This window comes from Oncorhynchus masou, chromosome 15 (genome assembly GCF_036934945.1).
Source record: "Oncorhynchus masou masou isolate Uvic2021 chromosome 15, UVic_Omas_1.1, whole genome shotgun sequence".
NCBI classification, from domain to species: domain Eukaryota; kingdom Metazoa; phylum Chordata; class Actinopteri; order Salmoniformes; family Salmonidae; genus Oncorhynchus; species Oncorhynchus masou.
In genome coordinates, this window is record NC_088226.1 from 14,151,691 (window position 1) to 14,165,882 (window position 14,192).

At 40.9% G+C, this 14,192-nt stretch overlaps 2 protein-coding genes across 4 annotated transcripts; one reads left to right on the plus strand and one right to left on the minus strand.

Annotated features, from left to right (window-relative positions):
• Positions 1 to 102: 102 nt before the first annotated feature.
• Positions 103 to 9,999, plus strand: LOC135555695 (max-like protein X). Of its 3 annotated transcripts, none has more exons than XM_064988366.1 (8): positions 103 to 204; positions 1,152 to 1,207; positions 2,941 to 2,977; positions 3,107 to 3,196; positions 3,529 to 3,638; positions 3,840 to 3,942; positions 4,152 to 4,251; positions 7,996 to 9,999. In XM_064988366.1, the coding sequence occupies exons 2-8, from the start codon at positions 1,166 to 1,168 to the stop codon at positions 8,357 to 8,359; spliced, it is 846 nt and encodes a 281-aa protein (XP_064844438.1). In that variant the 5' UTR covers positions 103 to 204; positions 1,152 to 1,165; the 3' UTR covers positions 8,360 to 9,999. The 3 variants fall into 3 exon arrangements, with proteins under 3 accessions (XP_064844438.1, XP_064844437.1, XP_064844439.1); XM_064988367.1 differs by lacking the exon at positions 103 to 204 and having other exon boundaries at positions 983 to 1,207; positions 7,996 to 8,197; positions 8,501 to 9,999; XM_064988365.1 differs by lacking the exon at positions 103 to 204 and having other exon boundaries at positions 943 to 1,207.
• A 75-nt stretch (positions 10,000 to 10,074) lies between these two features.
• LOC135555696 (homologous-pairing protein 2 homolog) lies at positions 10,075 to 14,072 on the minus strand. The gene is made up of 8 exons (XM_064988368.1): positions 13,966 to 14,072; positions 13,677 to 13,777; positions 13,494 to 13,583; positions 10,906 to 11,017; positions 10,682 to 10,827; positions 10,555 to 10,608; positions 10,348 to 10,407; positions 10,075 to 10,187 (listed from the first exon to the last, which is right to left on the minus strand). The coding sequence occupies exons 1-8, from the start codon at positions 13,985 to 13,987 to the stop codon at positions 10,131 to 10,133; spliced, it is 642 nt and encodes a 213-aa protein (XP_064844440.1). The 5' UTR covers positions 13,988 to 14,072; the 3' UTR covers positions 10,075 to 10,130.
• Positions 14,073 to 14,192: the final 120 nt, after the last annotated feature.

Consider the following 14,192-nt stretch of genomic DNA (forward strand, 5'->3'; position numbering starts at 1 on the left):
TGACGCAGTCGTTGCAACAGAGGCAGAAACCGCATAACAAGAAAAAGCAGAAGAGTAACTTCCTGCTGTGTGTGAGAGAAACAAAACTACAAGGGGGTGGAGAGAGGAGACCGAGGGAGAAGCAGAGAGGGTGTGGTTGGAGAAGATGGACAAGAGAGTAAAGTGGAGGGGTGGAAAAAAGAAGGGACAACGGAAGACTACTACGTAGGTGTATTGGGCCCATAGTCATATGAGCTAGGAAGTAACTACACGTATCTGGCCTTGTGGATGGTCTGTGCATGCAAAATGGTAGAGGGTGGATGAAGTAAGGTGTTTTTATCATTACTTTCTTGACTTTCCATTGTTAGGAAACCACTACTAGAACATAGCTTGTGGGAATGTGAGTGCAGTTGCTTTTTACGCAGTGTACCCTCAAAGAACATTCCAGGAGTGCTACCCTGTGTCAGATATTCACATTGCTACCCCTAGGGAAGTCAAGGCAAAATTGCCCATGTTGTTACCATGTGGTGGTGAATCAATTGCTGACAATCAGAACACCAACAAGGTCTTAGTAGACACTTTCTACCAGACCTAACTGATTAATGTCACTGACTGGCCACTCACCAGTGTTGCAGAGCAAAATCAGTTACTGGTAAAAAAAAAAAAAAACGGCAGCAGGCCTACTTCCAGATATGAGGAGCCTATGACTGCGTTCAGACAGACAGCCCAATTCTGATCCTTTGGCCAATTACATCAGATTTTCATCACATCAGATATTTTTCAGGGCTGATCTGATTGGTCCAATTAGTGAAAGCAATATCAGAATTGGGCTGCCTGTGTAAACGCAGCCATATGCCGCGTTCAAAAAACGGGAAATTTTCCGACTTCCGACATGAGTGGGAAAATCGATTTAAACGGTCATCCAATAGGGAAATCCAACTTTGGAACCCGGGCCTCTTTCTATATATTCGACTTTCCGACCCAAAGACCACTGACATCATGATTTGACCGAGTTCCCCGTTGTTTTGAACGCGGCAATAGATCCCTACGGCCTATAAACATGCTCACTTTCTTGCACTTATTTGAGGCCGTATGTAATACTGTGTGAACCCGCAGAGGGCGTAGTTCCCTTTCTCTAAATTGTTTTTCCACCGCATGACGCTCTCGAACAGCTGCTGATTCCAAGATGACGGATCCTACAGCATCGCCGGAAGATCACTGGAACAAAGTAAGCTTGCTAGTTTAGACAAATACGCGGTGTATGACACAGCCATATATTCGTAGCAAGAATACAGTGTTTGTAATTTGTTACACTTGGCGTGTGTTAGCTAGCATAGCAGGTAGCTAGCTAGGTACTAGCGCTTTTGTTTATGACTCTTTTCAAGCTTCTTTCGTTACGGTTCTGTTTTGGTCAACTGCTGGCTAGTTGGCCAGCTTGTAGCTTAGTCCTAGTGGACCAGACGGGTGAATTTGTCTGGATGGACAGTGTTTAATTCTGCAAATGGTACACCCATTATATATCCACAGTTAAGTTATTAATAAATAAACTTTACAAAACACTGTTGGTGTGTACAGTTTACGTACACGTCACGATGTACATGTACGCAACGCATGTTTGCCGAGGTTGTGTACATGTTTTTGTTGCGTACATGTTTTTGCCAAGAATACTTGCCATATTTCAGCCTTGTCTGCAATGACCGCATAGGGACGGAGGGGCTACTAGTAACTAGCTGCCACCAAGCAGCGGTGTAAACATACTTTAAAGTATTACTTAAGTTGTTTTTTGGGGGGTGTATCTGTACTTGACTTTACTATTTATATTTGACAACTCTTTTTCTTCACTACATCCCTAAAGAAAATAATGTACTTTGTACTCCATGCAAGTTACATTTTGAATGCTTTGCAGAACAGGAAATTGACGCACGTATCAGGAGAACATCCCTGTTTATCCCTACTGTCGCCGATCTGGCGGACTCACTAAACACACATGCCTCATTTGTAAAGATGTCTGAATGTTTGCGTTTGGCCCTGACTATCAGTAAAGAAAATGGTGCGGTCTAGTTTGCTTAATATGAGGAATTTGAAATTATTTATAATTTTACTTTTGATACTTAAGTATATTCAAAACCGTATAATTTTAGACATTCTGCTTACATGAATCAAATCAGTGGTGTATTCATTCCGCTGATTATGTTTCTTAAACAGAAGCAAACGAAACTGGGAGGAACCTACCTGTATTTGACCAATAAAAACTCGTTTTAGTTGCAGAACATAACTGTTTGGACAAATGATTACACCCCAGGACTACTGTCAATGGATTATGTTTATGCATATTGCTGTGTTTGTCTGGGGATTCGATTAAAGTGAAAGTTGATTGAATCAATTTTGGAACCGGTGCCCTGTGCAAAGTCCACGGCGAAGTCCAGAATCCTACTCTACTTTTCAGCTAATCGGAACTAGGAAATTCGAAAATGTCTGAATTGCTAACTTATTGAACGCGGCACGTTTATAACTAAAACCAGGTAGCAAGTCTGACATTATCGAGTTTCCTAATTCAGACTAGCACGTGAATGCGGCAGAAGTCGGCTGAAAAGTATAGAAGGGTTCTGTTTCCACATGCAAAAGTGATTGCTTTTGATTAAAATAAAAATCATTTTATCTGCCTTCCCAATGAAAACTAGTTTGAAAAGTCGAACACATTTGAAAATAATTTATAGGAAAGAGATGTATGTTTCTGGACGATGCATCATGCTGCCTTGTTGACATGACCAAGCAGCACAGATTACTGTTCCATTTGAGAAGGGAGCTCCTTCCTTCACCGCTTTTACCCGTTCATGTCACCGGTTCCCCGCGGCTCAGCATAATCGCATCTGCCCATTGAGTGAGACGGGAAAGAGCCTGTTTTCACCTCCTTATCCACTGTCTTATTCTCTCCTGTCAACACCTGCCGTGACTAAACAGAACGACGGGTCTTTCAGTGACAACGGATTTGATCCCAGTGAGTAGTATCCTTTGTCCTAATTGTTTTACCAAAACGTACATTATATAGCTAGTAGGCTACCAGTCCTGTGGGTAACTGTTGATTAGTAATTGAATGATGTCTTAGCTCTTCATGTTCTCCATTAAGGTTTCTTTGCTGAGAATGCAAGGAAGGGTACTGTGGTCTCCAGGGCTAACAGCATTGGGTCCACAAGTGCCTCATCAGTACCAAATACAGGTACTGTGTTCTTTGTCATTTATGTTTCGACAACATGTGTTAGGGAAAAAATGTAATCGGCGACGTGGTGTGTACTGTATGACTAAATGGTTTGTGTATGTGAGGCAAAGCTGCATGTTTTGTGTCCTGATTCAGAAATGACTATTAATGCAGTGCCCCTTTTATTCATTGTCTTACTCCCTACCACACTCTCACTCACATTCTATTCTTTCTTGTTTTTTTCTATTGCATTTCCAAGTTGGGCGTTGTCCAGTGCTTTATTCTAGCTTGATGTCGGCCTTGAGCCCTAGGGAGGTAGACTGAAACACCTGCTCTTCCTCTCCTCACTGTAGATGATGAAGACAGTGACTACAGGCATGAGACCACATACAAGGAGTCCTACAAAGACCGGCGGAGACAGGCACACACACAGGCCGAGCAGAAACGACGGGATGCTATCAAGGTTTGGCCTCCGATGGGGAGCGGAACAACAGGAGTGTAGATCATGGGGAGGAGGGTAGTTGTGAGAAGGTTGAAAAATATAAAGGATTGGGAGGGTGAGACTCTGATCTCTTCCAATAAATTAAGAGGTTTCTTAGGTGGCCAAATGTAATACTTTTGTCAATTCTAAAAATCTGTTTGTCGTGTATGTTTGACTCCACAGAAAGGTTATGATGATCTCCAGTCCATAGTGCCCACCTGCCAGCAGCAGTCTGAGTTTGCCGTGGGGACACAGAAGATCAGCAAGGCCACAGTGCTGCAGAAAAGTACAGTATTCTATATAGACCATTGTATTTCTCAACCAGAACTGTACATCTTATAACTGCAAATTGGCATTCCAGCCAGCCTTTTTATAATGTCAACATACCATAAATATTTATAAAGGATCCCACCCTAAGCTGCAATTTTCCTCCCTGATAGAAATGCTTTAAGTCCAGAAATCCCTGACTGGTTGTTTCTGTGCCTCCTGCTGCAGCTATCGACTACATCCAGTTTCTGCACAAGGAGAAGAAGAAGCAGGAGGAGGACATGTCTATGCTGAGGAAGGAAGTGATGGCACTGAAGATCATGAAAACGTTAGTCGCCGGCCCAAAAAATCTGTTACTACAGTGCGATACAATAAAACATCAAAGCAGAGAGGGAGAGGTGCGGGGTGAATATGAAAGATATTAGCTGTGATAGATTAAATATGTATAAGTTAGGTTAAGAGAGCCTTCAAGGGTATGTTTCATTGACCTGATAACTCATGCATGTGTGTTCATGGGGGATCGCATAGGCTATTTCAGGTCAGCCCTGCAGACGGGCCTTATCAGAGGGGGAAATGCCTCAGCCCACACTCTGCTCCAGCAGAGATAAGTCCTGAAGAGCAGTCAACGGGGTTGGTTTTACCCAAACAACAATTGGGACATGACCCTCAGATCGTTTTACTGCGGAGGGAGGCCCCTCATACAGGAACATCTGAATGGCTTGAACTGCCGTCTAATCCATTTATTTTCCTAAAGAGACACAGAAGCCTCATTTTATAAGTTTTGAATTGTGCAGTCATTTATGCTATTATTTGACAGCATCAGGGTTCTATGCTGACCTTTAAAAAAAAAAAAAAAAAATTACAAGGAGCACGTGTGCGCCTAAGTTGAGAAATGTAAGTGCACACAGAAATTTGAAGAGCATAATGAAAAATGAGGTTTTAAAGCTGGAATCCTACATTTTCTAGGTGCACTGGTGAGCCTAAATTAGAATTCCAGGCCAACCAGCAAAAACATTTATGTGCATATGCAAGTAAAATGGTCGCACTGTAGAGTAGAGCCTTGAATATGTGCTATCATAGTTGTGTAAATATGATGATATTAGCACTGTCAGTAGCTAGGTTTCCATCCATTTCATGCAAATAAACTATGCACATTTTCCCACCAGAGATGTTTTTCCACCATATAAACTTGTTGCAGATTAAAGGCTGTGCGTGATGACGTAGTGCACATACAAATACCTTTGAGGTAAAATTCCAATTGAACTGAATAGAAAATACAAGTTAAATCGGTTTCCATCACATTTTCAACTCTACTGATGGGTTTCTCCAAATAAATTATTGTAATAGTGAGGTTCCACTCTGGTATTGGCAGTGTGCTCAAGCCAACAGCTCGCAGATACAGTGAGGGTTTAGCCTTCATGGCAGCTTTGTCAAACGGCAGCTTGATATTAATTGGAAAGGAGCATCAGGCTCATCAACTTGCACTTTCACCACCCTGTGAAGTTCATTAATCTTTAGTCTAATAAACGGCAGGCTTTCCCAATGCGTTATAGTGGGACGACCACACGTCATCGCGTGACAACTTTACTTCGATATGATGGTTTATTATATTGATGTTTGCTCATTAAAAGCTTTTCCCACTGACATAATCAATTTTAGACACAAAGATCCCACCTTGTCTGGCATATTTGGTTTTGTCTGCATTTTGGAAAGCTTACCGACACATTTTCTGTTTCAATCAAGCCTGTCGTGACTTAAAAAAAATATTTTATCCGAAATGTACTTTACACGCATTAAGTTGGATGGAAACCTGGTTAGAAATGGTCAGATGTAGTTGAGCAGGTTACTTAATAAGGCCTGAGGAGGTGTGGCACAGTGCCTGGATCCAGCCCTTAGTGGTATACAGTGTCTTCAGGAAGTATTTGTACCCTTTGATTTATTCCAGTTTGTTGTGTTAGAACCTGAATTCAAGATGGATTAAATTATACAGTACCAGTCAAGTTTGGACACACCACCTCATTCAAGGATAATAGTGGAGACCTCAAAACCTACGAGAAAGCAGTAACCAAAAAAGTGTTAAACAAATCTAAATAAATTTTAGATTCCTCAAAGTAGCCATATGCTGAGCACTTGTTGGCTGCTTTTGCTTATCTCTGCGGTCCAACTCATCCCGAACCATCTCAATTGGGTTGAGGTTGGGTGATTGTGGAGGCCATGTCATCTGATGCAGCACTCCATCACTTTCCTCCTTGGTCAAATAGCCCTTACACATCCTGGAAGTGTGTTGGGTCATTGTCCTGTTGAAAAACAAGTGATAGTCCCCCAACGCAAACCAGATGGGATGGTGTATCGCTGCAGAATGCTGTGGTAGCCATGCTGGTTAAAAGTGTGCCTTGAATTCTAAATAAATCAGTGTCACCAGCAAAGCACCATCACACCGGCTCCTCCATGGTGGGAACCACACATTGTGGAGGTCAACCGTTCACCTACTCTGTGTCTCACAAACCAAACATCTCAAATTTGGACTCATCAGACAAAGGACAGATTTCCACCGGTCTAATGTCCATTGCTCGTGTTTCTTGGCCTAAGCAAGTCTCTTCTTATCGGTGTCCTTTAGCAGTGGTTTCTTTGCAGCAATTTGATCATGAAGGCCTGACTCACGCAGTCTCCTCTGAACAGTTGTGTCTGTCACTTGAACTCGGAAGGATTTATTTGGGCTGCAATGTCTGAGGCTGGTAAGTCTCTAATGAACTTATTCTCTGCAGCAGTGGTAACTCTGCGTCTTCCTTTCCTGTGGCGGTCCTCATGAGAGAGCGTTTTATCATAGCGCTTGATGGTTTTTGTGGCTGCACCTGGAACTTTCTTAAAATTGTCCGTATTGACTGACCTTCATGTCTTAAAGTAATGATGGACTGTTTCTCTTTGCTTATTTGAGCTGTTCTTGCCATAATATGGACTTGGTCTTTTACCCAATAGGGATATCTTCTGTATAACACCCCTATCTTGTCACAACACTACTGATTGGCTCAAATCTATTAACAAGGAAAAAAAATCCACAAATTAACTTTTAGCAAAGCAACCTGTGTTTAATTGAAATGCATTCCAGGTGACTACCTCATGAAGTTGGTTGAGAGAATGCAAAGCTGTCAAGACAACGGGTGGCTACTTTGAAGAATGTCAAATATAAAATATATTTTTATTTGTTTAAAACATTTTTGGTTACTACATGATTCCATATGTGTCATTTCATAGTTTTGATGTCTTCACTATTATTCTACAATGTAGAAAAAAATTAAAACCCAGGAAGGAGTAGGTGTGTCAACTTCTGACAAGTAGTGTATGTGTGTGTGTGTTTGTGTATAAATAAATTCACCCATCTACACACAGAACCCTGAAATAGCAAAGTGAAAACATTTTTGTTGAAGATTTAGCAAATTTATTGAAAATTAAATACGGACATGTCTAATTTACTTAAGTATTCACACCCCTGAGACAATACGTTAGAATCACCTTTGGCAGCTATTACAGCTGTGAGTCTTTCTGGGTAAGTCTCTAAAGAGCTTTGCACACCTGGATTGTACAATATTTGCACTGTCTAATTGGTTGTTAATCATTTTACTTCTGAACTTATTTCGGCTTGCCATAACAAAGGGGTTGAATAGTTAATGACTTAAGACATTTCAGCTTTTAATTTTTCATTTGTTTGTGAAAAAAACGTGTGTGTATGTATATGTGTATGTATATGTGTGTAAATTGATATATATATATATATATATATATATATATATATTTAATCTAATTTAAATTCAGGCTGTAACACAACAAAATTGAAGTCATGGCGAAGTATCATTACTTTCTGAAAGCACTGTATTGGCTGCATACCATAAACCACCAAGGTGCCTTATTGCTATTATAAACAGGTTAACAACATGAATATAGCAAGAAATATGTTTTGCGTCAAACCTATGGTATATTGTCTGATATACACATGGCTGGAATTCTGTTTCAGCCAATTAGCATCCAGTACCCAAACTACCCGGTTTATAATACGTGTTTAACCTGTGTGTTGTAGGAACTATGAGCACATAGTGGAGGCCCACCAGAACAACCCTCAGCAGGGGGAGGAGCAGGTGTCGGACCATGTCAAGTTCAGCGTGTTTCAGAGCATCATGGACTCCCTGTTCCAGTCCTTCAGCAGGTCTGTGTCTGTGGCCAGCTTCCAGGAGCTGTCCGCCTGCGTCTTCAGCTGGATCGAGGAGCACTGCAAGCCTCAGGTAGGACACTCAATATACGGTACTGCTGGGGGATTCTCGCTGCTGGTGGATGGATGGCGCACCAAATCATGTAAGGTTTTATTTAAGGTAATGGTCTTTGTGATAATCATGGCATTTTGGTGTATTTTCTGCTCAAGGATGGTATTTTGGACTTCCGTCTGACCCCAACAGGTCAAAACTATCACCACTGTAGGCTATAATTGACATGCCAGCCACCCTGTCTTGCTCTGAGGATGGATGACTGACTATGTTGAGTTGACAGCTGTGTAAGGTAATCCATATTTGTCCTCTTTTCCTTCCCAGACATTGCGTGAGTTTGTGGTGGGAGTTCTCCGGCAGCTCAACAGCCAGCTGTATTAATGCAGCCAAGGCGTAAACTCAGGACAGGAATCTCCCCTCAGGGATGGAGCCGGGGCCTAGCCTGGGTTCTCAGGGTCTGGTAGAGACCTCACATATCAGTCTATCGTGTTCCCTCCTGGCCTGCAGTATTTAAATTAACGCTTACTCAACTCACCACCAGTCTGCAGCAGGGTTGGGTGTTTCCTGTCTAGTCAGGTCAAATCCAGCCCAGCATTGTCTGTGGTTTTAGTCATCAGGGTTTTTTGTTGCAGAACAGAGTTGTGTTAAACAAGGCAAATGGCCACTTGCTTGTAAACGTTCCCTAATGTTTACATTCACCACAAATCAGGGGTTGGAACCACATTTATTTTTTAATTGTTCCATTCCAAACCTCTTTTTTTGTTTGTTCCAGTGTTCAAATCAGCATAAAGCTCTGTACTTGTTCGAATCAAATCCAAGACAGTTGTGAGTTAAAATATTCAATTCAAACAAGTTGTGATGGTATGAGAATTGTTAAATGTTCATCATTGATTGTGATGTTATGATTGCTGTTGTGTCCATGTTGTGACAGAATCAAGCATATTTGTAAGTCTGTTACTGCAGATTTTCGCCTTTTCATCTTTATTGGTAAAAAAGATACGGTAGAATAGTGATTCATAAATAGTTCTGTATTAAAACAGAATCTCTGGCCAGGATTCAATCAGATTAGCGGTAAACGCGTAGCTGATCATTACTTTTGTTTAGGTGGTGTTGGAGGTGTAACTGCGTTTTATTAAAAATGTATTTAACTGACTTGCCTAGTTTAATAAAAGTTAAGAACAAATTATTATTTACGGTGAAGGTGTTAGAGCGGTCAAATCCACAAGAAGCTCCTGGCGTTGCCATTGGATGCAGCACCTAGTCGCATTCATAGAAATCTCTTGCAGAAGTGTTACAAATAAGTGAACTGTGAGAAATCCCGATGTCATTTCTATGTAGCCGTCACTTTCTTGTTCTGAACTTGTAAGGTGGCTGGGATATAAGGACGGGTTTGGTTTCATGACAACGACCACAAGAGCAGCCGCTTACCAATTTGACAGCTCCAACACAGTTACACCACCTAAAAAAAAGAAGCAATGTGTTTGTCGGCTGATGCAGGTTGCCAGAGATCTGATTGAATCCTGGCCTCAAACAGTCAATCATGTAAAAATGTAATGTGAAGAATTTGGTGATTGATTTTGACAATGTGCTCAGGAGAACTTGTACCAAATGTTTCAGGACCTTCTGGTAAACCTAACAGATGTGAATGTTTAATCTGTGTAATCACCAGACTTTAAAAAGGGATTTTATACGACAAGTCTTTGTGCTGGCATCAATAAATCAGGTCTACTGTTACGTTTTTTTTTTTTTGCTGATTTGGACAAGAATTTGATGAAAGTATTTCATATGAATGATTTTTAATTGCAAAATAAACTTAAAGTATACACCTGCACAAGGTATTTTATTACAAAACATTACAAATTGTAATTAGTTACTCCTGAAATGAGTTTTGATGGCATAATACTCCCTCGGAATTGACATTCAAGTCAAACGTAAACAAAGATCCAACATTCTGTCAGGTACTTGGCATAGTCACTTTACAGTCCTCATCAGTCTCCACACCAACTTCTTCCTAAACAGAGAACAAAGATGCTGACATCGCAGGTTGACAAATAGAGTTAACATTTGTCTGCCTCATGGTGATGAACAATATCTCGTTTCCCAAATAAAAACAATAGAATTGATGTGTAGAACTGTCACTGTAGAGCTGTATGTTTTGCAGAGCATCTTACCAGAAATTGCTTCTTGGTCTTGGGGTATCCCTCCAAAATGGAACCCATCATATCAGATGCCTGAGAGGAGCAGAGACAGAATCAGACTATTTGTTCTGGTTTATCCTGCTCTGGCACGAATACTCTTATGGCTTTGATCAAGTAAGGGCTCTATTCAATCCAAATTGTGGAAGTACAGCACGTAAGGCAATGAAAAAAAAAAATCACCAGTCTCTTCCTCTTCTTCCACTCTTTCACGTAGAGATGTCTCTCCTTGTAAACCTGAAGGAAAGACGCATGAGCACAGTATATGGGGGGGTTTGTATTTGAACCCAGGTTTGATTGTGACCCATACCATTTCCTTCTGCTCTGGTGTGACATGATTGGTCGCCGACTTGATCTTCTCCAGGTGCTCCCTGTAACCAGAACACTCTGCTTTCAGCTCCTTGATCTCTGACATCATTTCCTCTGTGGTCAGGGAGCTGTTGAGCTCCTTCAGCTCTACAATCAGAGATAAAGGTATGTCAGATCGCCCAGTGTGTGGTAGGATGCTGATAGGACCAAAGAGGGGAGCCCTACCTGCGTCCAGCTGTCTGCAGCCCTGAGAGATTGCCTGCACCTGTGTGCTGAGGTCAGAGATGCGACTGTCGATGGCCTTCAGATCTGCCTCACTCACCTCTGCAAACTGGGCCTGTTGGCAGTCAAATATATTCTGGTAGTTACTTTTACCGGTTAGTTTTTAAATTGCTTTGGTGCAATTTTCACAACTCTTAGTTCAAAACAGATCATCAAAGAGGCAGTTAACACATTTTCAATTGACTATAACACAAAAATCAGTCACTTTTTCATCAAACTTCACACTGCTTTACTACAATTGTATTGGCCAATACAGAACTGTAATAGCCATAATATATACGTTTACATAGACACTTATCCAAAGTGACAAAACTCCACACATTTTAGTATGTGTCCCCAGTGGGAATCAAATCCACAACTCTGCTGTTCTTAGTGCCACGCGCTTATGAACTGAGCCACGTACAGGACCACTACAATACATAAGTACAAAACTATGAAATACTTGATTATACTTAATACAATACAGGTGGAAGATGTATGCTTACCATCCCCATGTGAGAACCACCCTCATTCAGGCCATGGATGAGGCATGCAATGATTTAAATCCAGACCTACAGTACCAGTCAAACGTTTGGAAACATTCTCATTCAAGGGTTTTTCTGGATTTTTACTATTTTCTACAATGTAGAATAATAGTGAAGACATCAAAACTACAAAATAACACATATGGAATCAAATAGTAATCAAAGAAAAGTGTTAAACTAATCAAAATATATTTGATGAGATTCTTCAAAGTAGCCACCCTTTGCCCTTGACAGCTTTGCACACTTGGCATCATTAACCAGCTTCATGAGGTAGTCACCTGGAATGCATTTAAATTAACAGGTGTGCCTTTTAAATTTGAATTTGTACTATTTCTTTCCTTAATGTGTTTGAGCCAGTGGTGTTGTGACAAGGTAGGTAGGTATACAAAAGATAGGCCTCTTTGGTAAAAGACCAAATCCATATAATGGCAAGGACAGCTAAAATAAGCAAAGAGAAATGACAGTCCATCATTACTTCAATATGGAACATTTCAAGAACTTTCTTCAAGTGCAGTCCCAAAAAACATAAAGCGCTATGATGAAACTGGATCTCATGAGGACCGCCACAGGAAAGGAAGATCCAGTTAGCACTGCTGCAGGGGATAAGTTCATTAGAGTAAACTGCACCTCAGATTGCAGCCCAAATAAATGCTTCACAGAGGCCAAATAACAGACACATCTCAACCTCAACTGTTCAGAGGAGATCGCATGAATCAGGCCTTCATGGTCGAATTGCTGCAAAGAAACCATTACTAAAGGACACCAATAAAGAAGACTTGCTTGGGCCAAGAAACACGAGAAATGGACATTAGACCAGTGGAAATCTGTCCTTTGGTCTGATGAGTCCAAATGTGAGATCTTTGGTTCCAACCGCTGTGTCTTTGTGAGACGCAGAGTAGGTGAATGGATGATCTCCACATGTGTGGTTCCCACCATGAAGCAGGTGTGGAGGTGCTTTGCTGTTGACACCATCTGTAATTTATTTAGTATTTAAGGCACACTTAACCAGCATGGCTACCACAGAATTCTGCAGCGATACGCCATCCCATCTGGTTTGCGCTGAGTGGGGCTAATATTTTTTTTTTTCAACAGGACAATGACCCAACACACCTCCAGGCTGTGTAAAGACTATTTGACCAAGAAGGAGAGTGATGGAGTGCTGCATCTGATGACCTGGCCTCCACAATCACCCGACCTCAGCCCAATTGAGATGGTTTGGAATGAGTTGGACTGCAGAGTGAAGAAAAAGTAGCCAAAAAGTTTGCCGCATATGTGGGAACTCCTTCAAGACTGTTGGAAAATCATTCCTCATGAAGCTGGTTGAGAGAATGCCAAGAGTGTGCAAAGCTGTCATCAAGGCAAAGGGTAGCTACTTTGAAGAATCTCAAATATATGTTTAACACTTTTTTGGTTACTACATGATTCCATGTGTTGTTTCATAGTTTGTAGAAAATACTAAAAATAAAGAAAAACCCTTGAATAAGTAGGTGTGTTCAAACTTTTGACTGGTATTGTATGTGAGGCTTGGATAGAAAATTATCAATTTTTATGGGTAGTGCAAGTGTATTGCCTAATGTGAAAACAGTGTACTGTAATTTACAGTACTGTAGCATACTACATTCAAAGGGCAATTTTGAAACATCTTACATTTTCTGCCATTGGAGTACGTTAAAATAAGAAAATACCATTATGTTGTGTTTTGGTGATCAAACCAATGTACTAATTTCACAGTAAACTTGTTGGATCAATGGTTGTGTGGTGAAAGAGGTCTCCAAACGAAATGAATGAAGGGCATTGAATGGAAAACTGGCTGCTTAAAAGTGTTAACAGTTGAGTTTTTTTTTGTTTGTTTTTTTACAAATTCCCCACATACTTGTAAAAATTGCACCAAAGAGAAGAAAAAACTAATCACCAAAACATAAAGATTCAGATCAGCAGTGGCTACATATTTCCATCAACATATACAATACACATTAACGTGCTGTTCTGATACTCAGCCTGGATCACCTGATCAGCAAAGTAGATCTTTTGCTTCCCATAGGTTTTCTCTTTGATCTTCCCTTCCAGTGCCAACTGTTCCATGGCTTTAACCACAGCCTACCAGGATAGGAATGAGTAATCAAATATACATTTGAATTTATACATGCTGAAAATCGTATCACTGGCTCAGAACAGTTTAGCCTTTCTCACCGTCTTTCCCAGGCCGTGCTGCTTCTGTAAATTGTTAAAGACATCTTGTGCACTGTAAGGGCGGTTCTTCTCGTTCAGGTAAGCAAATATGACTGTTAAACCTGACAATAAAAACACAAAACATTGACCTGTATAACTTCTAGCTGTTGTATGGATTTATCAGTATGCTAGGTTGCTGTACTGGTTCTAACGTTAGCTAAATCGGTTAGGGAAACGTCTGTTGTGTTTGGCAACATACCAGACGCAATCAATGTAGCAACCAGGTAAAATAAAATATATAAACTCATACCTCCGTTGTCTTTTTTGCTCATTTTCTTTATTCTGTGAGCTATAAGCTATCGCTAACTAACTTGTGCTAGCTAGCGGTGCAATAACTTTATCTATCTTGAGTTTCGCGCGCCGTGATGCATTGTGGGTGTCCAGGCTTTACATACGTCATATCAAAACAAAAGCTTGTTTTCGTCACCCTCCACAAGACAGCCCTGGGACGCTTGAGTATGTACCAGCCAAATGTCG